A 26,493-nucleotide genomic window follows, 5' to 3' on the forward strand; every position below is an offset into this window, starting at 1 on the left:
AAATAAAAGTTTTCATAAAAAACAGCTTTCATTTTCATATGTTCATAACATCTTTCTCATTTAAAGTATATCCTCATGATAATATTTAATCAAGGATCAAAAGTGATTCCGCCCTCATGTGGCCAGAAGATGAAACTACAACCTCCCATCAGACACTGCAGGTGAAAATAATGAATCATTTGTGCAATTAAAGTGGAATTAAACGTATTTTGTGAATAAAATTGAATGTTTGGGATTTTTGGAAAGTAAATAAAACAGGGGCTAGTTGACAAAAAAGTGCAATTCCATAAATCTCCAGCAGTTTCGTCATAAATTGATAATTACACATCCTTTCTGATGGATTTTTTTTTTATGATGAATACTTTTTTAGAGTGGTATATATACAAATAATTTATATTAATTAATTTTTTTTATTATAAAATAAAAAATATTATTCAAATAAGCCATTATTTAAAAAAATAATATTTAAAGTTATTATTAAAATAAGCTAGGGAAAAAATCATATGTATATGTATATTATCAATATATATATATTCATTACAAAAATAACAAAATATAATCCTTTTATTCATAATATAATCTCATAATGTAAATATATTTGATCACAATATAATCTTTTTATACATAACAAATACATTTAAAATTGCATATATTGTTTCATAATAAGTTTTACACTAATATATATATATATATAATCTGAAACATTGTATCACAAGCACTTCCTGTGTTTATTTCCTCTTTATGATGAATCGCTTGCTGTTTTCTTCAGCTGTAAGTCGCTCTGGATAAAAGCGTCTACTACATGAATTAATTCATATAAACTAATGATGAGAAAATATCTCAGAGACACAATAATGCCAAACGTGATGAAAACACCTAGCAACCACCAAGACTACCCTAGCAACTGCAGAGCAACACTCTGAAAAACGTCTTTATGAAACAGAGTTGAAAATGTTCACCCTGGACATGAACATCCTGTTCATAATGGATTCCATGCTCCACACGGACGTACACATCTGTCACACACCTACACACACACGCTGCCTGACCCGATGAACCAAATCCACGCCGTGACGCCCTTCCTGTCCTGGGACTGAAGAAGGACACAGATGACTTCATGTTTCAGACTGACTTCACTTCACATCTGACTGATTCTGAGGCTTTAACTGCTGCAGGTTTGGCTGTGAACATTATTAGCTGAAACACAACCACAAAGTCTATATTTAAAAGTTTATAGCAGCTTGACGTTTACTAATCCATATTCCAGATTGTTTTATTTTCATGGCTTTTCTTTTCACATTCATGCACCAATTTCATAATCACGTGTTGTTTTTTAAAAATACGTACAATACAAATATTTGTTTTACATGGCTTTTCTTTTCACATTCATGCACCAATTTCATAATATTTTTTTTTTTTTTTTGTTTTCACACTAAGATATTACACGTTTTCATAGATTATATTTTGAACGTGATTCTTTCTTACAGCACTGGTAGAATTTTTAACTTGTTTTAACTACTTTAAACAAATAAAAATATCTCTTATTAAATGCATATTAATGGTTTAATATCTTATGCAATGTTTCCTTCATGCAATCATAAGTTAAACTTGTTTATATTCAAAAAATTATAAAAAATATCATATTTAAGATATATTCTCAAAAAAAGTTTTAATGTTTAATGTAGTGCTGTCATCCTGCAATCGTATATTTTTTTTAACTTGATTTTAACTATTTTAAACAAGTGGGAAAAATTTATGTTGTGTTTTCATGCTGCAATTGTATAACTATTTTAAACAAGTGGGAAAAAAAATAATTTTAAAGATATATTCTCTGAAAACATGTCTTAATATCTTACACAGTGTTGCTTCTCATTTTAAACTTTTTATTCATCAAAGAATACTGAAAATATCACATTATTATTATTATTATTATTAATAATAATATTATTATTATTATTATTAAGCAGCAAAACAGTTTCCAACATTGATAATAAATCAGCATATTGATAAATTAGAATGATTTTTTTATTTTATTTTTTTTAATCTATTTTCTGATTTATTGAGTGATAACAATAGATCCCCTTTTTAACAAGAATTTTAAACCTGACTTTATCCAGATTTATATTCTGGAAATGTAAGCAATTTAGGGCATATCTAATTAGATAATGCAACTTAACATTTCAGAAAACTTGTAAAAAAAAAAATACTTGTAACTGCAATCTTTTACATGCTCTTTTTTTTACAAATATTACCTGTAGTGTTTAGCATGAATAAATTAAGTGCATAGATTTAAAACTCTTCAAAATATGTGCGTTTTAAAGGTTGATGCCACAAGAATATAAACTTACAGCCAAATCTTGGGTTCTTGGGGCTTTGAAAGCATGCATGGAGTAGAAATCTCCATGTTACTGAAGACCGTTGAGCTCCGGCAACAGCACGTGTGGGGCTTTTTCTGACAGATGTGAAGTCCAGAGAGCTGGAGAACTTCATTTTCCCACAACAACACATCTGGAGAGAGAGAGAAAGAGAGAGAGAGAGAGAGAGAGAGAGAGAGAGATACAGCAGCTTTAAGAGCAGTAAAAGTATCAAGAGAGGTTAGTCAGCTACAGTACCTGCTCCAAACTCTCTCTCTCTCTCTCTCTGTGTGTGTGTTTGAGGACTCTCGCCCAGGTTTCCTCCTCCTCGAGGCAGCTGGCAGCTCCTCCTCCTCAGATGAAGTTCTGCTGTGGTTCAGGACTCGATCAGAGCCGACTGTGAGGACCTGATGCACACAAACACAGCGACTGATTCACGTGTGTACTTATGGAGTACACTTCCATCTTTCTGCTGTGGATCGCTGCTCTGATGCCAGGTGAGTGTGTGTGTGTGTGTGTGCGTGTGTGTGTGTGTGCGTGCGTGCGTGTGTGTGTGTGTGTGTGTGATGTGTGGTGTGTGTGTGTGTGTGTGTGTGTGTGTGTGTGTGTGTGTGTGTGTGTGTGTGTGTGTGTGTGTGTGTGTGTGTGTGTGTGTGTGTGTGTGTGTGTGTGTGTGTGTGTGTGTGTGTGTGTGTGGTTGTTTTGGTAACTCGGACAGAATTTTTTTTTGTGTGTATGTGTGTGTGTGTGTGTGTGTGTGTGTGTGTGTGTGTGCTGTGTGGGTGTGGTGTGTGTCAGGTGAGTGTGTGTGTGTGTGTGTGTGTGTGTGTGTGTGTGTGAGCTCATGCAAGCTTATCCTTATGTCAGTGTGCTTAGATAAGACTCTGAGGACACAAGTGAGATAAAGCTGATCAAATTTCATTATACTCATCTTATTTAATCTAACAAGCATGATAAAACCCATAAAAGTTCTATGGTTTATAAGTTCTGAAATCTATTGCATTGTATTTAAACTCTATAATTTAGATATTTTTTGAAAGTTGCTCATGGTTTGGATTTTATCATACGAGTTGATATCAAGTTCAATAAAGTGAATCCCAGCTGACAGGAAATATCTCAGAACGTTCTGGCAAGGTTCTCTCAATGTTATGAACAGGTTCTTACAGTAACATTAGCTAATCTGGCCTTTAATCATGTTCATAAACCATGAGCACAAAAACAGTCTATACACCGTTCATCAACAATTCATCAATTTCATCAATTTTTTTTTTTTTTTTTTCCGAATGCTACTTGTTTCAGACCATTCAGAGAACATTCAAAAGTAACATTCTCATATTGGTGGAAAGTGATCAAACGGAATGTTCACACTTAACACTTTTTTTCAAACATCTAAAACGTACAGAAATAACATTTCTGTAGCAAAAACCATCCTATTGCTCTGGGAACGTCAGGTTGATAGAGGAGGAACTCTAGAGGAACTGTGTGACCTTCATCCAGAACATCCAGATGGACTTTTATGAGCGGATCAAACACACAATCTGGATCCATTTACACACCCTCTCGTCTAATGGACCTGCTCACATGTCACACACGGGTTCGATCGCAGTAAATGTATGCAGAGAAGCTCAATTCTGGCGGACCGAATCCCCAGAGATATTTCTATGTCGTAAAATCTTTTTAATGAGCTGAGAAGTGGTTACCTCAAGTCTTAGCTCATGAATACAGACCGATCCAACCTAGACGTGCCAGAACTTCAGCTAGCTGGATTTCCAAGAGCTGTGGCTCCCAGACTGGTTCCAAGACAATATTCATAATCTTTAAAAAATAATTGTAATATTTTAAATATTGGTTATTGGTAGCGATATCTGTAGTTTTGGGGTAACAGCCAGTCTGTTGTGCTTGCATTAGCATACATAAGAGTCAAAATCAGAATAAAGCTGTCATTGTGTTCTGAAAAAGGAGCCTTTCAGTCCGAATGCGTGAAACTGGGAAGTGCGTTTGCACGCGGCGTCCAGCAGAGGGCGCAGATTTATTACACTGTTCCTCTCTGAGTAACCAGAGCTCTTAAAATACTGTCATCTAAAAACAATACACGTCTCTGTGTGGAAAAAGCACGTCTGGGGCTAAATATTTTTTAGGAATGCTTTTGGAAAAGGACCTAACTCCTGGTCTCCACGCATTAATGACAAGCGGCATAATCTTGAGTTCAAAACGCATGTGAAAGAAGCACTATATTTGATGTGCTGTGATGCATTAAATTTAAATACTTACAGAGAAATACTTTCTCTTCGATCTGATTGGCTATCATGAGTAATGAGGAGAAAATAACATCCATCTGACACATTTTAGCCTACTTTCAGCTTAATCAAAACCATTCTTTCCAGATGCTGACCTTATGTGACTTGATGTCACAATCCTTTTTTTATTTTTAGAGGTGTGCTCAATATGGTCTTATTTTGTTACTTTATTAAGTGATCAGACTTGCAGACCTGCTGGATCATAAAACAGGTGAAAAAGCACCAGAGAACTGCACTGAAAGAGGAACCTGAGCCATTTCTAAAGACTTGTATTAGTCTGAAGAGCCACCTGTTCAATGATTCAAATTTAAGAGCACTTTCCCAGAAACCTTCTGTGAAGACTTGACCATGCTGGAATCTCTCGCAGTCACTGGCCGTGTGAGTGTAACGTCTGGGTCATTTCTGGCCCAATGTGTTAGTCGTGGGTTCATTTCTTCTCCAAGCCGGTCTGTGAATAAATCCTCCTTTCTGTAACAGATACACAAAACCTTCTAAACAGCCTAACCTGGTTTTATCAGGTCTCCTAGTCTAGTCATGCTGGTTGGTAAAACTTGGCTTGGCTTCCAGTAGCTCTTTTATCAAACCTTGATCCACCTGCAGCATTTTAAGGAAATTAAACTGAAATAAAATTAAATGTAAATATTAGATGAAAAAAAAAGATGAAAATGAGAAATGTTGCCTTGGCACCAAACTGAAATAAGTTTAAGGTGAAGTACTAATATACAAATAATAACTAAAGTGCATTAAAAAAAAAAAAAAAAAAAAAAAAAAAAAAAACTTTTAAATTACCAACTAAATTAACAAAAAAATGGTAAATAGCTAAAATTCTATTGCCGTAGATCAGCTCTAAAATTATGTTTTGGAATTTAATAACACATTTTTGTCTGGAAGAATGCATTTAATTTCTTCTTAAAACCCTCTAAGTGCATAACCCCAAATGTTTTTCACTTTTTTTTCTGTTTTTTTTTTCTTTTTTTAGCAAAGCTGATGGATAAGTGAATGTGATTTTCTGTGGTAACACATTACACCACAAATCGTTATATCTTGTATTGAAGCCAGAGTGTAAAGAGACAAAACAACGCTCTCCAAAACACATTCCACGCTCACTGAGACTGAATGTGAGGAGCGTGCTGGCTTCACGACAGGCCACCGCGTCTTATGAAGTGTGATGACTTTTCATCCTGAGCTTCTTTCTTTTTGGGGCTTTTCATCCGGCTGAGAAAAAGAGAAGAATATGGAGGAAATGTGATTGACCCTCTTTCTTTTTTCCCTGTCAGGGGAAAGTTTCCCCAGGAAATTAAACTTGAAAGGGGATGTGACGTCACTTCTGTGAGACCGTATTCTTGCTTCCCGTCCCAATAAACATTTAAATGAAATCCAGAGGCTGCGAATGTCCATCCGGATCCGAGGGAAGTGGGAAAAGAGCATCACAGGATGCAGAATTCCCTTTGAAATGTGCTGCCGATGGCGTTTATCTTGACATTTTTCTCTAATGCTCTTTCATGTGGTTTCACTGACTGTTTGATAAACCATGTGAGATAAACTGTGCCTCCTTAAGAACAACAAAAGAGTAGAATAAGTGTTCCTTAGATGCACTGCAGCATTTAGACCTTTTATCAGAAAGTAGTTTTGTTGTTCGTTGGATGCTGAATTTTGTTGAAAAGGTGATTTTTTTTTTATTTGAGGGGGTGTTTTTTGTTTTTTTATTGGCGGCGGACATGCTTTAATATTTGAGCCAGACATGCAAAATTAGTTTGGATACACGGTTCAACAACACGAGGCAGACGGGCGGAAATGGTAAGAAACTGCTGTGTGAAAACCAGTTCTGAGTGAAAACCTGATGGCAACCTAGAATTTATATTCCCAGTTTGAGTTTCACAGGCCTGAGAGAACATTCCCAGATGAACATCCCTGATCAACAATCCCTGACTTTCATGCCTTGGCAAATCTGAGCATAGTTTGATTTTTTCCTCAGGAGAAACTACAGCAAAAGTCTTCGTTTGCTCTCTCTCTCTGTGCTGTCTAGAAGAAACAATCCAGATATTATAGACAAAGGCTCAATTTCAGCAATAGTTTTCTTCTTGAATAGTTCAATCCATCATTTTTTCCGATGACATACTGTTGTGAAATGCGATCGTGCTCATGCTTCTGCTGTCTGCTGGCAAACCGGTTCAGATTCGACCTGAAACTCTCCCAGCAGGAAGACGTATCGCTCTTGCTTAAGTAAATCAAACTGTGGTTCCACATGGCTGCATCTGCACAAATTCATGGGAAATTAAATAAGCAGTAAACGAAACCATTCACAATGACAACCAATAACATATGTGTGCCTTTTGAAAAGGTACCGCCCCAGTGACAGCTTTTGTACCTTTTTTTCTGAGAGTGTAGTAGCAAGTGAGTCACTCCAGGTCGTATAACTGTGGACATTTAGTCTTACAAATTCAGTGTTATGGATTACAATTCGAATTATGATTATAATTACATAGCGCTATTTTTGCAAGCAAAGTGAGGTTTGTTAATAAAAAGGTATTTATATCAAAACAAAACAAAACAAAACACATTTTCCAACATTAAAAATGGTCCACTGCAAAACGGAAACCTGAAGGAAATACTACGTTAATAATATTTACTTAAAGGGATAGTTCACCCATAGATAAAAAAATATTACCCCATGATTTACTCACTGTCAAGCCATCCTAGGTGCGTATGACTTTCTTCTTTCAGACGAATACAATTCGAGTTTTACAAAAGTCATGGCTGTAACCTCCCGGAGATTTGTGGAGCCCTTTTTATGATGGATGGATGCACTTTATTGGACATTTTTAATATATCTCCAATTAGATTCGTCTGAAAGAAGAGAGTCATATACACCTAGGATGGCTTGAGGGTGAGTAAATCATGGGGTAATATTCATTTTTGGGTGAACTATCCTTTAAAGCCTATTGTAGATATTAATGTCAAGAGAATTTATCTATTTTAATTTAAAATGTTTATTCTAATTTCAAATTGCATAGCAAACTTTCTTATTTTTTCCCTAATATTTCCAACCCATTTATCATTGGTCAGGCAAACAGACAAGTCCACCCCAAACTCACATGATTAATGACGGATCAATGTTTTGAAAGCATCGCAAAATTTCAGTGTTTCACTCTTTATGAAGTTTTAATTGACTGACGTGACTCTAAGTCTGAAACTGTTTCATATGAATAAAATTAAACCAGATTTAGGTAGACCACGATATTAAACTTAATACATTTCAGGACCCGGTGCCTGTATAATTGCAGCCATGCAGAATGTGTCATGATGAGTAATGCCATTACTGTAACCCGGCTGGTCTTAATATAGTAAAGCTAATCAATTACACAATTATGGGTATTGTTTTTGACTTATAAAAGCCCAGACACATAAAAGAATATCATTAACCAAACTCCCACAGCATCAAAATCCCTAAATCCTTCCTGTTATTTAATCCTGAGGTTTGTCATCATTGATGGAGAACTGGGGGTCCCCCAGCACTGAGAAACCTGGGGGCCTTTGAAGTGCGCAGGTAAATAAGTGGAAAGTATTTGCACTTGTCTCGACCCGTCTGTGAGCGCGAGCTCTGGAAAGTATGTGTTTTGTGTCTTGTAATTCCCAAACCCCCTCCTGCGCGTCCCATCTCAAGACAAACCGTGTGGCGCGCGCTTCCCTCTGGAATGTGATTCACTGCACAGAACCGAGAGGAATGCTGCTGTTCCATTTCTGTAGAATGTCACTTAAATTCAAAGGAATGTTTTTCTTCATGCACTAATGCATAAAAATATTTTTAGTTCTTAAAAACACATGCATCTTAAAAATTAAGTGTTACAAACTGTTCTAGCCAAGGTCTGAGTGCATCCTGTTTACATGTAGAAATGTCTGGATGTTTTTTCTTTTTTAATTCCATATGAACTAATAAATCACCTCTATTTACATGAAGGAATAGTGCAGTGAATGGGTGCCGTCAGAATGAGAGTGCAAACTTTTGGAAATTTCTTTTTGTCAAATATTTGAATCTTGATTTAAGAATGTTTAAATATTTGTACTGGAAAACAAGACGTAAGAATTAAGAAACCTTTTTTTTTTTTTTTTTTTCTCTCGAGTATCCAGTTTCGTATAAAAATACATCACATGAGAGATGTAAAATGGGTTGACATTAATGGTAAACACTAGTCGCTGATCATGTTTCAGTGACTCATTTCCTCAACATAACTCAAGAGCTTAAATGAAGAATTTGTAGTACTTTAGGGATACTAGTATCCACATGTCATCATGTTCCGATGTGCAAGATTAAGAACAACATCAGTCCATAGTTCAGCTGGGTTTCGAGCTAATGTCATCAGCAGATGCTTTTATCAGAAGTGATGTATGCTACAATTATTACAGCTCGTGGAAGAACGCAAAGTGGCTTTGCACCTGATTCCGATTTGTTTTTCAAATCTAATATTAAGGACTGAACATCTTCGCTGTCGCTGTGCAAGTGCTGAAATTGGATCCGTTTTGTGCAGTGAAGTCAATACCTGGGATATTACAACTAATACTAATCTGATTCTACTGTTTAGACTGAAATGCATTACTATAATCCAATTTTAATCAGATTTCAGCCCACATACAAATTGGGTTTGTTAAACCTATGGATTTCACACAATTAACAAACAACTAAACGGATTTGAGTAAAACACATTTGTGTGAACAAAGCCAAAGGGGAAAATTCACTAAAAATGAATTGCATATGCTGTCTGCATTGTTACAGCACATAAAAATTATGCAGATCTGGTAACGGTGCACAATACAACCAAATGCAATTGGCTGTTTTAGCAGGAAAATATACATAAACAGCTCTTTTAAACAAAATATGTTTGATTCCCAGTAAATGCATGAACTTGAAATGGGATGTAAGTCGCTTTGGATAAAATGCATAGCTCTAAATGCAAATAGTGCAAACTTCTGTGAACAAGGTGAAAACTTTAATAAGCGTCGTGCAAAAAAAAAAAAAAAAAAGAGAGAGAATGATTTACTTCAAGTACACATGCCACTTTGTACAGTAGATGCCAGTGTAGCAGGACCTGGAAAAGCTGTAGAACTGTAGAAGTCTGAAACACTGCCCTCAAAACTGGTTTTTAGTGAATTGTGATAGTTTATCAGTCAACTCTTGATTGGGTTTGAACCTACAGTCTTTCAGTTAGCAGTCCTAATGTTTAACCTCTTGGTTTTATGCATGTGTGTTTTATGTATCTTGACATGACATTGTTTATTTTGTGCAAATTTAGATTGAATGATAATTCAATGCCATTAAAGCCAATCAGTGCTATAAGAGTGATTGCAAACCTTCGCACAATTTCTCCACCATTTTGCAATCATATAGTTTGCTGCTAACCCAAAGAATCATTATAGGATAAAATATCAGACTCTGTCATGGCATTGTGGAAATCCTAGACAAACTGCAACACAGACATTTCATACCCAAATAAAATACAATTGGATGGATTCACCGAGCAATTAGTGTCCTGGCTTCTATCACAATGTAAGTGAAAGGCAAAGTAACAGCAGACAGGTTTGGATCGACATGATTAGTAAACAAAGACTAAACTATTCATTAAAGAGTATATGTTGGGATACTTGTAGGTTGTTTAGAGTGAGAAAGAGACTGGTCTGTCATCCTTTAAGACATTGAGCTCCAATTTATTCTGAAAGCCCTGGCATGTTGTATTAGCATCGGATGCCTTGGAAAAACAACCGGGTTGAACTTGACGTTCCTGAAATAACTTTGCCTCAGGACAGACTAAACCTTCAATACGGGTGCCCAAGACTAATGGTACATTCCAATAATGACTGGCGTTCAGAAAGTGGTGCATTGTGGGAACTGAGAGTGCTGCACATCCCACAAACAAATGTGACAAAGAAAAAACAAATCCTACCATGGTACACTGAAAAAAAAAATGGAAGAAACGTTTTGTAGAAACACTTTCACTCAAAAATTGCTTCATAAACGGTTACAAAGAAATGGCACAACACATTGAATTCATTTTTAACATTGAAATTTTAGAGTAGAACACTGAAAAGGTAGCTATTTTCTTGTGAAACATACAGTACTCCAATAATTTGTTTTATTTTGAAAATCTTCACTCTTTAATATACAGCAAATGATTTACTCTGCTTGAATGACTAGTTTTAACCAGCAAAAGATGGTTAGTAAGGTTTAATTGGTTCCTTAGCCTGGTGAAGCTGCTTTTCAGCTGGTTTAGTGTCCGAAACTTCTCTAAAACTAGAGTTTTATTGACTACAAAACCAACAAACCACCGTCTTTTATTTTTTTAAATTGATGTTTTTGATAGTCTGAGAATTGGCTGGTTTTTAGATAAAACCATCAAAGACCATCCTGACTAGTGAAATGTGGTTTTTTTGAATAGTTAAAACAAAATTAAAACAGATTAAATTTATTTGGGTATTTTGGTGGTTTTAGTTGGTTTAGTTGGTTTATGGTGTTTTTGGTGTTTTTTAGGTGGTTTAAGTGCTCATTTTAATCATTTTAATACATCATCCGGACTAGGGAAAACCACTTTGCTGGCACAAATTGACTGACAGTGACATTTCTGTGATTCAGAACACACGGCTGTAGGTCGCAGTGGCAGCAGAGGAACATAAACATTGCCATGGATGGATTTCACAGGCCAAACTCTGGGATGTGGTTTGTCATCGCAGTTCTAAACGTCTTGATCTCAACGTGAACAGCATTACCGAGTTTGCTGTTGGTTTCTGGTATTGGCTGCGTCTCAAACGTACCTCAGAAGCTGGAAAAATCTGCTTAGCAGTTCCCTGCTGCGGGGCTTGTGTAGGGTTTTCCTCCTATCAGGGAGTGAATGACTTCGACTGGAACGCAGCTGGAATGTTGAACTTGAGACCCTGTTTGTGTTTCTCATAAAATGGCTATTTGGAATGATCTGCTACCATTCACCAATTTATTCTCAAATAAAAACAACAGTAAAAGCTGTAAAAGAAAAAAACAAATATCCCAAACTAGATTTTAATAAAGCATCATGCATAATTGAAGATTACATCAAACAATTAAACCTGATCAAAAAATGCGTGGTGTATAAGTATTTAAGGAAGTATATTTGTATTTCAGGCTCCTGGTCGGAGCTCCCTTTGAGAGCAGCGGTGAACACCAGACAGGTGACGTCTACAGATGTCCACTAGACAGCAAACCTGCCACAAACTGCACACGACTGCATTTAGGTATCACCCATCTGACTCCACAACAGGAATAATTAGCCCAATAATGAAAATGTGCTGTTAATTTACTCACCCTCAGTCCATCCGAGACGTAGGTGACTTTTTCTTGAGTAGAACAGTAAGGAAGATTTTTAGCTGAAACTGTGATCCTTGCTGATTCAGAAAATGCAAATCAGCGGCAGACTGTTTTTGAGAATTAAAAAAAGAAACACAAAATAAACACCCGTGGCTCTTGGCAATATACTGAGGTCTTATGAAGCGAAACAATCGGTCTGTGCAAGAAATAAGTTTTTTTTTAGACAGTTCGTTTCAATGAACTGGTTCAATTCACTAGTTCAATTATGACGTCACATATATGCAATTATATTATTAAAGCACCCAATAATGATGTGAAACGTCATATGTTTTACTTGTCTAACCCATATAAAGTGAATAAACTAGTCTTTACTAACTCACCTTTTTTCATAAACAATGAGAAACCATAAAAACTGTCATTTGGCCCCTTCATCTTCGGTCCGAGTCGAAGTGTTTGCTCAGCTCAGTTGAAAAAACTGGAGCACTGAATAAGTCTTTTCATTATAGAATCAGATACGCCTCTATTTTGGCTGATTTCGAGTCGCAGTGACTGTCAGGTGCTTGAAAGTGGGTTTTGATCGAAGAACTTGTAGATCTGCAGTGCTCGAGCCGCAAACTGTTTCAGACGGTTCAGTCCGATTTGGTGAACTGATTCATCTACTGTAGTTCACTAAAAAGAACTGGTTCAAAAGAATGATTCGTTCGTGAACCGGACATCACCTGGACTGTTTGCCTGAGGTTCTGGATTATTGGTAATAATGTTGTAAATAATGTTGCAAGGACCGATCATTTCGCTTCATAAGACCTCAATATATCATCAGGAGGCACAGTTATTAATTTTCTGTTGCCTATGCATACTTTTTTTGTTCTCAAAAATGGGAAGCCATTGACTTGCATTTAATGAATCACAAAGGACCACGGTTTTAGCTAAAAATCTTCTTTACTGTTCTACTCACGAAAGAAAGTCACCTGCATCTTAAATGGCTTGCAAAAGTTAATTTTTGGGTGAACTGTACCTTTAAGCTTTAGAAAGGCAAAATTTTACAAAACATTTTGTAATTTCTCTCAACTTTCTCTTGCTGTTCGGCTGTTTTTAAGGAAAGATATCCTTGAACAATGTGTCTGAACGCAAAGAGAAAATGAGGTTGGGAATGACTCTCACCTCCAACCCGAAAGACAACAGCTTTGTGGTAATATGCTTAATGCAAAAACATCATAATTTTTCATCAAAAAACAAAACAGGTTCTGAAAATGGTTTTATGCTGACTGTGTTTTAGGCGTGCGGGCCGCTGTGGTCGTACGAGTGTGGAAGCTCCTACTACAGCACAGGCATCTGTTCAAGAGTCAACAGCAGCTTCAGCTTCACCCACAGCATCGCTCCAGCCTTTCAAAGTAAAGCCAAACTCTTCACTGATGAAGAGTCTTCTCATTAAGAGTTGAAGATCACATGCATATTGACAGCAGCAGTTTCTCCACAGGATGCGAGACCTACATGGACATAGTGATTGTGTTAGATGGATCCAACTCCATCTACCCCTGGTTTGAGGTTCAAGATTTTCTGATAAATGTGCTGCAGAAGTTTTACGTCGGTCCAGGACAGATCCAGGTGTGTCTGAATTTACCACCTGGAAAATCAGTTTTGGACTGTTCTGACTTTGATTTATGAAACTCTAGGATTGTACAATAACGGCCCTTACCACTGTACTCCTGAGACTCAGGAACTCATCAGAAAAGTGCAAACTAATCTGATTATTCAAGAAAATATACAAAATCATTAATAGAATATCAATTAACAACCTTTAAAACCACTCAGAATACCCTAGCAACTGCATAGCAACATAACAACACTACTCAGAAACAACCTAGCAACCACACAGCAACATAACAACTACTCAGGACAACCTAGCAACCACACAGCAACATAACAACTACTCAGAACAACCTAGCAACCACACAGCAAACATAACAACTACTCAGCAACATAAAATATCCTTAACATAACAACCTAAAAACTCCTTAGAACAACCTAGCAACCACACAGCAACATAACAACTACTCAGAACAACCTAGCAACCACACAGCAACATATGAAAAACCACTCAAATCACCTTAAACAACATAGCAGATTTAAAACCATTTAGAATACCCTAGCAACCACATAGCAACAAAACCTACACCGAACATCTTAGCAACCACATAGCAACATACGGAAAACCACTCAAAACACCTTAGAAACAACATAGCAAGATTTAAAAACCACTCAGAATACCCTAGCAACTGCATAGCAACAAAACCTACACCGAACATCTTAGCAACCACATAGCAACATACGGAAAACCACTCAAAACACCTTAGAAACAACATAGCAAGATTTAAAACGACTAAGAATACTCTAGCAACCACATAGTAATAAAAACATCCTAGCAACTGCATAACAACCTAAAAATTACTCAGAACAAAATATAAATACTAGTAAGTGCATAAAATACTATGAATTACTTAGAAAAAACTTGGAAACATACGATAAAACACTCAAAACACCTTAGAAACAACAGCAAAATTTAAAACCACTCAGAAAACCCTAGCAACCACATAGCAACATAACTACCCAGAACATCCTAGCAACCTAAAAACACCTCAGAACAACCTAGCCACCGCATAGCAACATAAAAAAATACTCTGAACACCCTAGCCACCGCATAGCAACATAAAAACTACCCAGAACAATCTAGCAACCACATAGCAACATAAAAACTACTTAGAACACCCTAGCAACTTCATAGCAACATTGTAAACCACTCATAACACCCTATCAACTGCATAGCAACACCCTGCCTGCCTTGATGGATTGTGGAATATCTAGATTTATTTTGAATGTTTTTAGCAACACCCTTTATGGTTTGATGGATTGTGTAATTTGTAGGTTTTTTTTGATTGTTTTATAGATTTTTTTTTTTGTTTTATATGATCAGCAGGTGTTGTGTTGTGTCCTGTTGTCAGGTAGGGGTGGTCCAGTATGGTGCGAGAGTGGTGAACGAGTTTCGGCTGGATGATTTCCGTACGGTTGAGGAGGTTGTCGAGGCAGCTAAGAATATCGACCAGCGAGGCGGAGAGGAAACACGCACAGCTCTCGCAATCAGTACTGCTCGGTACCACCAACTTATATCAATATTTACACTGGAAATACGGATATGCTATGGAAGCTTATTTCTGCAAAAAAAATGCAACATCATCTCACAATTGCAACTTTATATCTCACAATTATAAACTCTCAACTGTCAGTTTACATCTAGACTAAACCTCATTTTACAACTCACAATTCAGTTTTTTTTTTTCCAGAAGTCCAAATTGTGAGATGTAAACTGAGAAATAAAGTCAAAATTGTGAGACATAAACTCACAATTGCAAGAAAAAAAAAACGTCAGAATTGTATATTTATGCAATTGTTATATTTTTTATATAATAAAAATGTATATATATATTTATATATTTGTATTCTGTGACAGAAATAAGCTTCCATACAACTCAAATGTGTCAAGATGATTTGCAATTGCGTAAATAACACTAAAATGGAGAGTAATCTTGGAAAAACTCAGTTACATACATTATTTAATAAATTGTTTAGGAAATCATGACGAGATGTAATGTTTAATGCACTTCATGATGTTAATAACAACGAATGGAATATATTTTCTTTCTTTTTGTATTTTTAAATCAATAGAGTACAAAATTATCCTATTTAAATCAATGTGATAAACGAGTTCGATCAGAATTAATCGAAAAGTAGTCTGATTATATTAATTAAATGTGTAGAGTAATGGATTATGTTATTAACTACAATATTCGTCATGTAATTTGGAATCAGTAACAGACTATGATTTGTAAGTAATCAAGCCAGCACTGCATGTACATGTCTATGTGTTTATAACAGAACGCAAGCATTCAAACACGGAGGACGTCCAGATGCTAAGAAAGTCATGATTGTCATCACTGATGGAGAATCACACGACAGCCCAAACCTGCGGAACGCCGTGGAGGAAAGTGAGAAGGATAACATCACCTTGTACGGTATTGCGGTGAGTTACTGTCTATTTCCAGTAGGATCCTCCAGATGTGTTCTTCAGGTTTACTTCGCTCCGAGTTGAGTTGTTTTCAAACGATTAGTTCAGATATTCCAATGCCGTTCCAGGTTCTTGGCTACTATAATCGGCGAGGGATCAATCCTGAAGCTTTTCTGAGGGAAATCAAGTTCATCGCCACCGATCCTGAGGAGCACTTCTTCAGCGTCACCGACGAGTCTGCCTTGAAAGATATCGTCGATGCTCTGGGAGAGAAGATCTTCAGCTTGGAGGGTATGACCTTTGAACTCAGTGAATAAATGATAAACATAATCATAATCCCACGCTTAAACCATATCTAGAGACCAGAACATCACAGAAACCGACCAGAACACCCTAGCAACTGCATAGCAGAATCTAAAACCACTCAGAACACCCTAGCAACCGCATAGCAACATAAAAACAACCCAGAACACCTTAGCAACCACATATCAACATATAAAAATAATATGTATTAGTTAGCAACCGCACAGTAACATCTAAAACCACTCCAAACACCTTAGCAACCTTAGCAACCGCACAGTAACATCTATATAGAATCAGAACACATTAGCCACTGAGTCAGAACACACCAGCAACCACATAGCAACATAGAAAAATAAATTAAAATAAATTTTAAAATCATTTGGAACAGCACACAAAAAGAACACCCTAAAAAAACACACCTTGGAAACCACATACCAACATCTAAAACCACCCATAAAAAAGAACACCCTAGCAAACCGCACAACACCCTAGCAACCGCATAAAAACACAAAAAAACTCAGAACACCACTAGCAACCACATAGAGCACCTCTAAAAACTACTCAGAACACCCTAGCAACTACATAACAACCTCTAAAACTAATAAAAACAGAACACATAGCCCAGTAACCACATAGCAACATAAAAACCATAGTAACATCTAAAACTACTCAGAATACCCAAGCAACCACATACAGGTAGCAACATAAAAACCACCCAGATAGCATTGGCATAGAAATAGCATAAAAAGATCACCTTAGCAACCACATAGCAACCTTTACAACCACTCAGAACACCCTAACAAAAAATTTCATAGCAATATGAACATTTTAACAACTGAATACACTCTAGAAACCAAATAACAACATGCTAAAAATCCTTCAGAAGACCTTAAAAACACTTAGTAACATCTAAAACTACTCAGAATACCCTAGCAACCACACAGCAAAATAAAAACCACTCAGAACACCCTAGCAACAGCGTAGCAACTGCCTGCTTACCATACACAACACATTGGTATCACTAGAGTAAATTTTGCACAGCAATACACCAAAATCTTGTTTTCTTAGTTTTTTTTTTTTTTCTGCAGGCACCAACCAGAACGGCACGGCCTTTGGTTTGCAGATGTCTCAAGCTGGATTCTCTTCACATATCGTCGAGGTGAGTGCATCTCCATCCGTTTCAAGCAGAAGAAATATAAATATTGATAACAGAGCTAATGTGCGGAGAATTATATTACGTCCCCAGCGAGGTGCATGAAATGCTGTTATTTTTGTTTTTTGCCTTGGTTGTTTGGTTTTGAGGTTTTTCATTTGGCTTGGGAGGAGAATATAGAGTATGTCAAAATAAAGAGTCATTGAAAGAATGATTTGTTTACCGCTCAGTGCCCACGGGAAAACAAGCTTGAGGTGCCGACCGTCCTTTAAGGCCTGACAGAAGCATGAAACACCACTCTGTCAATGAAAATAAGGCTTGTTTATGTTTAAAGCTGTTCCACATGCTGTGAGCGGCATGAAAACAGTTTAGACCGTCTTCTGAGGGAAGGCCATCCCTCTTGGTTGGAGTAATCCCATGCAGGAGAGAGCTTTCGTGTTAAATAAAGGACAACTAACACAAAGAAAAATAATTTTTTTTCATAAATTTCACTGTTGGATTCCAGGAGCTGCTCTTGACAGTGGCAACTGGAGATGAGAGATAACGTCTCGGAAAGTTTTTTTTGCATTCTTGACTTCTCCGAGGGAACGAGGTCCAGAGAACACATATGGTTTTGTTGAATTAGGCTCCTTGAACGAGCAACCTCACACAAACACTCTCACACACGTGCCCTTGTGTTTTATTCGTACATGTGACTGTATTTGTGAAGGCCTTATTTGCTTGTGGCTGCAAATATTTTTAAAGGAATGGCCCTGTTTTGTTTTATAAGCAAGAGTTTGGCATCCATCAAGCCTGCAGTAAATAAAACCTAATCAGATGGAAATAGTTTGGAAGTTGGTTTATTAGCTTAGGTCACTGACACAGACACGGCAGAAAAAACTCATACACTCGGTTCCAAAACCTTGCTGTCAAATGTCTACATTGGTGAAATATATGAAACTGAATAGAATCGAAAACAAAAATCTCAAAAGTGACTGTTTTGGATCACTCAAAAGGCCTTGTACGCTATGCAAATAGCAATTACAGTCAATTCCAATAAAGTTTGACATGAGCACAACGTGATACTTGAAGCATCAAAATCCAAAGAAAATACAAATATTAAGTGAATTTATAATTAACATTTATTTCGCATCATCTGCATCTCTAGTCTAAACCTGTGATGCATTCTGGGATTGACTTTGCCACCAATGATTCTGCAGCTTCAGATTTTGGATAAAAGTATCTTAGAAGGCGGCATAATAGTGCTACCTTTTATATAAAGGCAGGGACCACCTATATTTATATATATATAGATTAGTGAGTATGCTAAATGATTAAATATAAGTTTATTGTAGTTGTCCTAAGACAAGAACGCATTTTGGTTTTAGGCTTTAGGACCTCTTTGATGAAAGGTTTTGATCCACTTCAAATGCTGACTACTGTATATATATATATGACAATAAATAAAAAATAAAAATGACAAAAACAACAAAATTACTTAAATTTTAACTAAAATTAAAATGAAAACAGAAAATATAAAAATAAAATCTAATTCAAAATATTAACGAAAACTATTATAGTGATTCTTAAATAACAGTATTATTAATATGTGAAGACGAACATTCTTTTCCCCCTAATTCCATCAAAGAAATGCTGATTTATTAGAATACATTTAAATATTTCAATGTAACGGTAAAGTAACATCTTGGTTTGCTTTACCTTTAATCTACTCCAAGCATTATCAGATTTTCCGGTGATGCTCAAAATGCTGAAATGGAATTTGTTTAGACATTAATGGTTTTTACTCGTCAGAAACTCGTTATTTACAACTCTGCATCTACCATAGGTGTGTTTTCTTCAAATAATGCACACAATTTGAGCCATCGTTCATTTCTTTAGCACAGAAGCTACAAAAATGTTTAATTCTCTGGATTAAGGGTCTGTTCAGGGGTTTGCCTTAGCAAGCACTGTTAATAAAACACAAATGGAACAAAGCACAGAGTGCATTGGAGAGAGTTTATTGTGCAAATGTGCCGTGGAACTCTGTCAAAGTGTCCACGTCGACATTGCATGAGGAAAACTTTGGCAGTGAACGCAGCAAGTTTAAGGCTTCCAGTCAGACTCACAGATGACTGCTGCTCTCGCTCGCATGCATCCAGAATATCAAAGACGGACACTTTTCTGTCCGGTTAATCACAAAAGGTGGTCCAGATCCCTGATATGACCACCGTTTGAACTGAAAATATCTTTCCTGTGCATCAAACTGCATATTGACCGAATCTTCCTCTTGGAGAATATGTTTAGTGTAGTAGATATTATTATTGGTGTTCACTAAACCAATTGTGACTGCAGAGCTGTTCAGTTCACAGTCCAAACGGCAGGAGAGAACTGGCATCTCTCCCTCGGGAATGTCTAATAGATTTCTAGAATAGTGGTTAATATTCATTTATAAGACTTTCATGATTTGCTCTACCACATAAATGACTGCAAATGTGAAGCCATTGTGTTTTTATAAAACTTTAAGTTGCTTCATGCTTGAGAACTCAGACAACCGCTGTAGCCCCTAATTCTACAGTAATTATAATTCTATATTTCTAACTTGTTAGAAATTTGTTCAAAACACGGCTGATTTAAAATTTACATTTGAGGCATGATGCAGTAATGATTAACAAATGGGCAAAAAAGGATGTTTTAAAGTTTAAATTTTAGTAATTTTAATTTTAGTTTTAGTAATTTTGCTTTTTTTAAAATGTCCATATTTGATCAACTCTTATTTTTTATGTACCTCACCAGAAAACAAAAATGTGAAATTTTTGCCTTGGCAACTAACAGAATTAAGTTGTAGTACTAAAATAACCAAAAAAATGGAAATAATATTTTTTTTTTTTATTAAAATAAATGACAAAAGGACAGAACAAAATTGCTAAAATTAAAACTGAACATATACAAATAAACGCTAATGCAAAATATAAAAAAAATACTGTGGATGAATATAAATTTCTCTAAAACAACACAATGCAACTCCATAGAAACCCGGTAAAACCATCCAGAGCAACTGCATTGAAATGCCCTGGCAACAACCTACAACTTTCTAGCATTGTGCCATTGAGTTGTGCATGGGTTAATCATTTAGTTAGTTACACTAGTACAGTTCATTCAGTCTGACTAGCAGAACCGGGATAGGACTACAGTATGACCGAGTGTTGAGTCTAGTGATGGTGTTGGTCAGGAATGGGCAGTTCATTATGAGTTTGAATGCTAAGCCCCAGATGTTAATTAATTGAGTGGTTTTTTTTGGAGGTATATGTAGGATCGGTGCGGGAGAGGTTTGGCCAATCTCTCTGTTTGCATTCTCTATAGCACTGAAGTCGCTGCCAGGCCGTTTGTCATGATCCCATAACACTCACTGAGTCCTCTCTGCAGGTACAGAACCCAGACCTCTGATGCAACACTGTTTTTATTCTCTACTGCTTATAACTGTGTGTGCGTTTCCCTTCCAAAAACATACTCTGTTCATGGTAAAAGTAAATGTAAAAACTAAAGATGCTGACCATTCTTTCAAAGGACGGGATTCTGGTCGGTGCCGTCGGGGCGTATGATTGGAACGGAGCGGTTCTTAAGGAGACCCGTCATGGTAAAGTCATCCCAGCCAAGTCCTCTTACATGAAAGAGTTCCCAGAGGAACTGAAGAACCACGGAGCCTATCTGGGTAAGAAAATTAAACCGTTTTTAGCTAGAACCTAATCAAGATCTGATTCCATGACTGACAAAAATGAATATAGGCTATGTACTGACCCTCGAGTTCAAAAACGACTGGCTTTCTTCTGTTGAACCTACAAGAAATGCCTAAGAATGCTCACTCTGTTCTTTACAAGTTTAATTTATGCATGCATATACTAAAACTCATCAAATGAAGATGCGTTGCTCCAGATTGGATGTTGATGGCACTAAACGGCATTGGTTTTTGCATGCATTAAAATAAAAAAATGACCCGCTAACTTTGAATAGACGGAAGCATTAGGTACAGAAAGGAACATGTTCAGTGAATAAAGACATCAATTTTAGTCTGTTTCTCATAGGTCTTGCATATGCATGGACCAGTTCTGATGCATTTAAGGCTACTTAACTAACTCAACTAGAAACCAAACTGCATGCAAGTCTCAAAGCTAGTCTAATCTTGAAAACTATATTAATGCTTCTTTCAACTGTGCATTTTCTCCAAGCCAGCAGGCAATATTTATCATATTTATGTAGAATGTATCGATTTGACTCTTGTTTCTAGGGTACACGGTGTCATCGGTGGTCTCGGCTCAACATGGTCAGCTGTACGTCGCTGGAGCCCCTCGATTTAACCACACGGGGAAGGTCATCATCTTCACACTGACCAACAGCGGCAACCTCACCATACTGTACTCGCTCTACGGACAGCAGGTAAAGCCAAGTACATACTACACTTCCGTGTTTTAAAGAACTACTGTATGTGGTACTACAAAGTACTTCAGTGCTCAACGATGAGGCTTACTACTAATTAAAAACCTTATAGCTGTTTTTCACAAAGAAACAAGTATCTGCCAAGCACTGCCAAGATTTCTAGTGTGCACACTTGAGAGATACACTCAGAGTAGTAACAGACACTACAGTACAATAAAGACGGTACCAAGTACCGTTTCTACAAAAATACAAGATTTGTTAACTCTACTTCTACAAAATGATTAAGAATGTGCAACATGTGTTTTGCTCTTTTGTGGTTTTAAAAGAGGAGAAAAAGAAAGCGTAAGGAATATACTGAAGAGAACACAATACGTCAATATATTCTCTAGATTTAAACGTCTACGGAGCATACAATGCATTGTATTAGCAACACTTTCTGAATATACAAGTTTGAAAATACAACTTCTCCATTGCTTTTTAATTCATTTGACTGAAATAAATAAATAATAAACCACTAAAATATATGCAAATGACATTTACTGTACCTTCTGATCACACTGCAAAACAAAGTTATTTTCTTCCTCTCTGTTTTAGTCTTATTCCAGTGCAAATATATCTAAAATATTCTTAAATCAAGATTTAAGAATATTTTATTTAGTATTTTCTTCAGCAAAATGATATACGTTAAAAAGTCTTGTTTTCTGAGAAATGTATCACAATGAAGTGAGTTTCTGAATAAAAACAAAAGTGATAGTATATTCATAGAAAGCATTAAAAAGCAAGTAAAGTGTCTATTTTAATGTTTCTATATAATATGGGTAAAATAATGTACCGTCTTCATTCAGCGTAGATATAGTTATCTAAAAATGAAACAACATATTTATTCTGACCTGTAATTATTAAACCATTTATAAAACAATAAGTGCTCATATAAAATTGTAATATATTTTAAATTATTAAAAACTTCTTGCTGACAAATGGGTTAATCCTAGTGTTTTAAAATGACAATACATTACTTTTTGCACTAAATAATCTTTTAGTCTTTTAAGGTCATCTAATGATTCTTGTTCTAAATATGCCTGACAAGAGTTTTTGGCATGCAAACTATTGATAGACATTATTTGTTTTCGGCAGTGCATATAACATTTAATACCGTAACTTCATACATTTAAGATTTCTACACCTACATAAAACCTTTGATGATAGAGCCCACGAGTCAGTGCAAAAATATCTTCTTCTCCATCATTTGATAAATCACGACTGCCATTATCAGAACAAAACGTCCACATTTGCCTCTTTTAAACAGAATTCCTTTTACGGCCTGCTTTCCGCGGATGGTAAACTGCATCATGGAAATAGTGGTCTTGTTGATGATCTATAACAGGACTAATCTGCATGAAATAGTGGATGTAAAAGTGCCGCAGCTCTTCAGTGAGTGTTGTAGTGTGCACTTGGCCTAATCGGTGAACGTTTCCCCTGAATGCTTCCTTAATCCATCTGTCTGCATTTTTCCATCATACCTTCTCTGTCTCAAACAGTGGCGTGTTTGATTGGAGAGGCGCATCAGTAGATTAATGTGGACCATGTGTGCGGACAGGAGACGGTGTGAAGGTCTAGACTCAGTCACCCGCTCCAGATGTGCATCTCATCTGCACGTGTGTGTGTGTGTGTGTGTGTGTGTGTGTGTGTGTGAACGCATGGCCTACAGTGAATGCACACAATAAACACTTACGGCTTCAAACGCTGCCAGTCGCCGACCACAACATTCATTTAGCCATCAACCTGCTATGCACCAGAGAATGTGTGTGTGTGTGTGAGTGTGTGTGTGTGTGTGTGTGTGTGTGTGTGTGTGTGTGTGTGTGTGTGTGTGTGTGTGTGTGTGTGTGCGCGAGCCCTCAGGAAAGCACTTAGACGGTAATGTGATAAAGTGCGTCTCCTGTTTCCTGGTGTTTGTAAAGCCGGCAGGAACTTTCAGGGTTGAAATGCAGGTTCAGAAGAACGGAAGAACTTGCCGCACAATGTGTCTCCCATCACTGAATCAATAGAAAAACAGGCTATAAATTCAAATTAAAATGTTACGTTTTAGTAAACTTGAAACTAAAGCTCACGTCAATGTTTATTCGTCCATCTTACAGTAAAAATTAAAATGCAAATCCATTACAAAAAATGTACAACAACTAACGTAATCTTTATCTCAACATGTCGTTTGTTATGATGCATAAATCTCAATTTTAACAATAAAAAGTAATATACAGGCAGTGATGTGCAACGATAATGTGCCTAGTTCTGATCAACAACATAATTTATTCTTAATCATAATATGTTTAATTTCTATTCATATCGAAGGCTACATGTTTAATATGTTTTAAGTTGCAATTCAAATTGTATTCATTTGTGAATTTCATTCATGTTTGTGAAACTCTAAGAATTATTTGTGGACCTCGTTCTATTTATTTGGAATTATGCATCAGTTCCATCTCCATAAACTTATTTTTGTCAAGTGTCAAGTTCTCCAGACAGTAAATTGGGTAATGTATTCAGACTTAAGTAATTAAGCTTATGATTCTCGTATGGTGAATGTGTGAGGAAACCCCTGAAAGAGTTACATACACTACAGCCTGAGCGGATCTCAGATGCTAACAGTGTGTTTGGGTGATTTGTAGATCGGCTCATATTATGGAAGTGAGCTGGCAGCGATTGATCTGGACGACGATGGACTGACGGATCTTTTGCTTGTCGGAGCTCCCATGTACTTCTACAAAGGGTGGGAGAAAGGCCGAGTTTACATCTACACCATCAGCTTACAGGTGACACCATCCTAAACACAACACCATAATGCTTTCTCAAAGAATACGTGTTCATACACACAGAAAGACTTGCTGAAAGTACACACACCGCTTGTTTACGCCACTTACTACATTATAGGGTCATGTGACCACACTGTAGCGTAATTCAGACTAGTATACTAGTGTTCAACTCTGAACACAGCCATTTGAGTTAATATTTTCCTGTCTTTCTCTCTCTGATTATTGCACAGGGCTCTTTTACACCAGATGGGACTCTTGGACCATCAGAAAAGACCCATGATTCTCGGTTTGGCGCGGCCATGTGCAGCCTTCCGGACCTGAATGGTGACGGCTTCACCGAGCTGGTTGTAGGTGCACCACTGGAGGACAATCACAAAGGAGCCATCTATCTCTTCTACGGCAAACACAACAGCATGCAACCCAAATACAAACAGGTAAGACTCACTCAGCTGAGAGTCACTGATATCTAATAAACATTACTAAACGGCAAAATACAGGATATAATAACAGGAATGACCTTTTGCGCCTTATTTCTTAATCTGTAATTATTTTCGCTCTATCTCAGAGAATAGCCGCTGGTGACGTCTCTCCGGGTCTGCGTTACTTTGGCCGCAGTGTTCATGGGATGATGGATGTGAATGGAGATCAGCTCATAGATCTGTCCGTGGGATCTTTCGGGGCCGCGGTTCTGCTTTGGTGAGTTTACACTATACTCAAACCATCAAAAATCTGAAATAATATAAGCTTACACTTAAATATTTTTTTAAAAAACATGAATTTTATTATATTTCGGCTAGTTGTCAAGGCAACATTTTTCATTTTCATTTAGTTTAACCTGATACTAAGATTGTACTAAAACAACTAAAACTAAAACTGAAATAAAATGTAATAAAAACTATATAGATATGTTTAAAAAATAATAATAATAATTACAAATTAAAATAAAGATGACAAAAACACAACAGAATTACTTTAACTAAAATGAAAACAGAAAATCTAAACAATAATAATATTGTTTTAAGATTAATAAAAAAATATATAAAATACAGTTTGAAGTATTATTATAATATGCCATAATTTCTACAAATATTAAAATGGACGGTTTTAATATGATGTAAATGGATGTATGACTGTTATTTTAGTATTTAAGGTTTTGCCATTTCTTTAAAAAAATGTAAAATAAAAGTATTTTTATATAGTTTGTGTAAATTTTTATTTCAGTTTTAGTTATTTTATTTCATCAAGTTAAACAAAATGAAAATGTTGCCATGGCAACTAGCTGAAATAATATAAGTTATATATATATATATATGTATATAGTTTGTTTTTGTTTAGATATTTATTTATATCTTTATTTCACTTACATTTTAAAATTTATTTCAAGTAATGATTTTTTTTTAATGATTTAAGTTTTAGCTACTGATAATAATCCCAAATGATCCCAACATCTCTTTAATACTGTATCGTAATTGTTTTATAGACAGCAATGTGATTAAATGGAGAAATATAAACAAAAACAAAAGTCTCTTGCTTCTAAAAGAGACCAAAGTAATCTCAACATGAACTTGAATATTTCTAGTCAAATTCTCCCAAGTTCAAAAGATCTTTAATTCTGTATTATATGCTAACATTGTTTCATCTCTGTCAGTTTTGATTTCTCGTTTGGGATTTAAGGAGAAATGAAAAATGAATCATAATGGAAAGCAGTTTTATAACTTCAAGTGTTTTCAAACAGGTCTCGCAGTGTGGTCCGCGTGGGGATCAGCATTAACTTCGAGCCTT

At 36.2% G+C, this 26,493-nt stretch overlaps 1 protein-coding gene across 1 annotated transcript in view; it reads left to right on the top strand.

Moving 5' to 3' along the window:
* The first annotated feature begins 4,069 nt into the window (after nt 1-4,069).
* LOC109053412 (integrin alpha-11-like) overlaps nt 4,070-26,493 on the top strand; it is a 35,414-nt gene continuing 12,990 nt past the window's right edge. The window contains exons 1-17 of the mRNA XM_042715884.1: nt 4,070-4,147; nt 5,707-5,814; nt 6,405-6,448; nt 11,796-11,905; nt 13,076-13,167; nt 13,255-13,369; nt 13,456-13,583; nt 14,978-15,126; nt 15,909-16,053; nt 16,167-16,329; nt 17,430-17,500; nt 21,038-21,182; nt 21,756-21,904; nt 24,568-24,711; nt 24,942-25,145; nt 25,277-25,407; nt 26,447-26,493. The exon at nt 26,447-26,493 is cut by the window's right edge and continues 120 nt beyond it. Of these exons, the coding sequence (XP_042571818.1) occupies nt 4,070-4,147; nt 5,707-5,814; nt 6,405-6,448; nt 11,796-11,905; nt 13,076-13,167; nt 13,255-13,369; nt 13,456-13,583; nt 14,978-15,126; nt 15,909-16,053; nt 16,167-16,329; nt 17,430-17,500; nt 21,038-21,182; nt 21,756-21,904; nt 24,568-24,711; nt 24,942-25,145; nt 25,277-25,407; nt 26,447-26,493 (2,023 nt within the window). The remainder of the gene's footprint in view (nt 4,148-5,706; nt 5,815-6,404; nt 6,449-11,795; nt 11,906-13,075; nt 13,168-13,254; nt 13,370-13,455; nt 13,584-14,977; nt 15,127-15,908; nt 16,054-16,166; nt 16,330-17,429; nt 17,501-21,037; nt 21,183-21,755; nt 21,905-24,567; nt 24,712-24,941; nt 25,146-25,276; nt 25,408-26,446) is intronic.

Source organism: Cyprinus carpio, chromosome A25 (genome assembly GCF_018340385.1).
Source record: "Cyprinus carpio isolate SPL01 chromosome A25, ASM1834038v1, whole genome shotgun sequence".
NCBI lineage: Eukaryota > Metazoa > Chordata > Actinopteri > Cypriniformes > Cyprinidae > Cyprinus > Cyprinus carpio.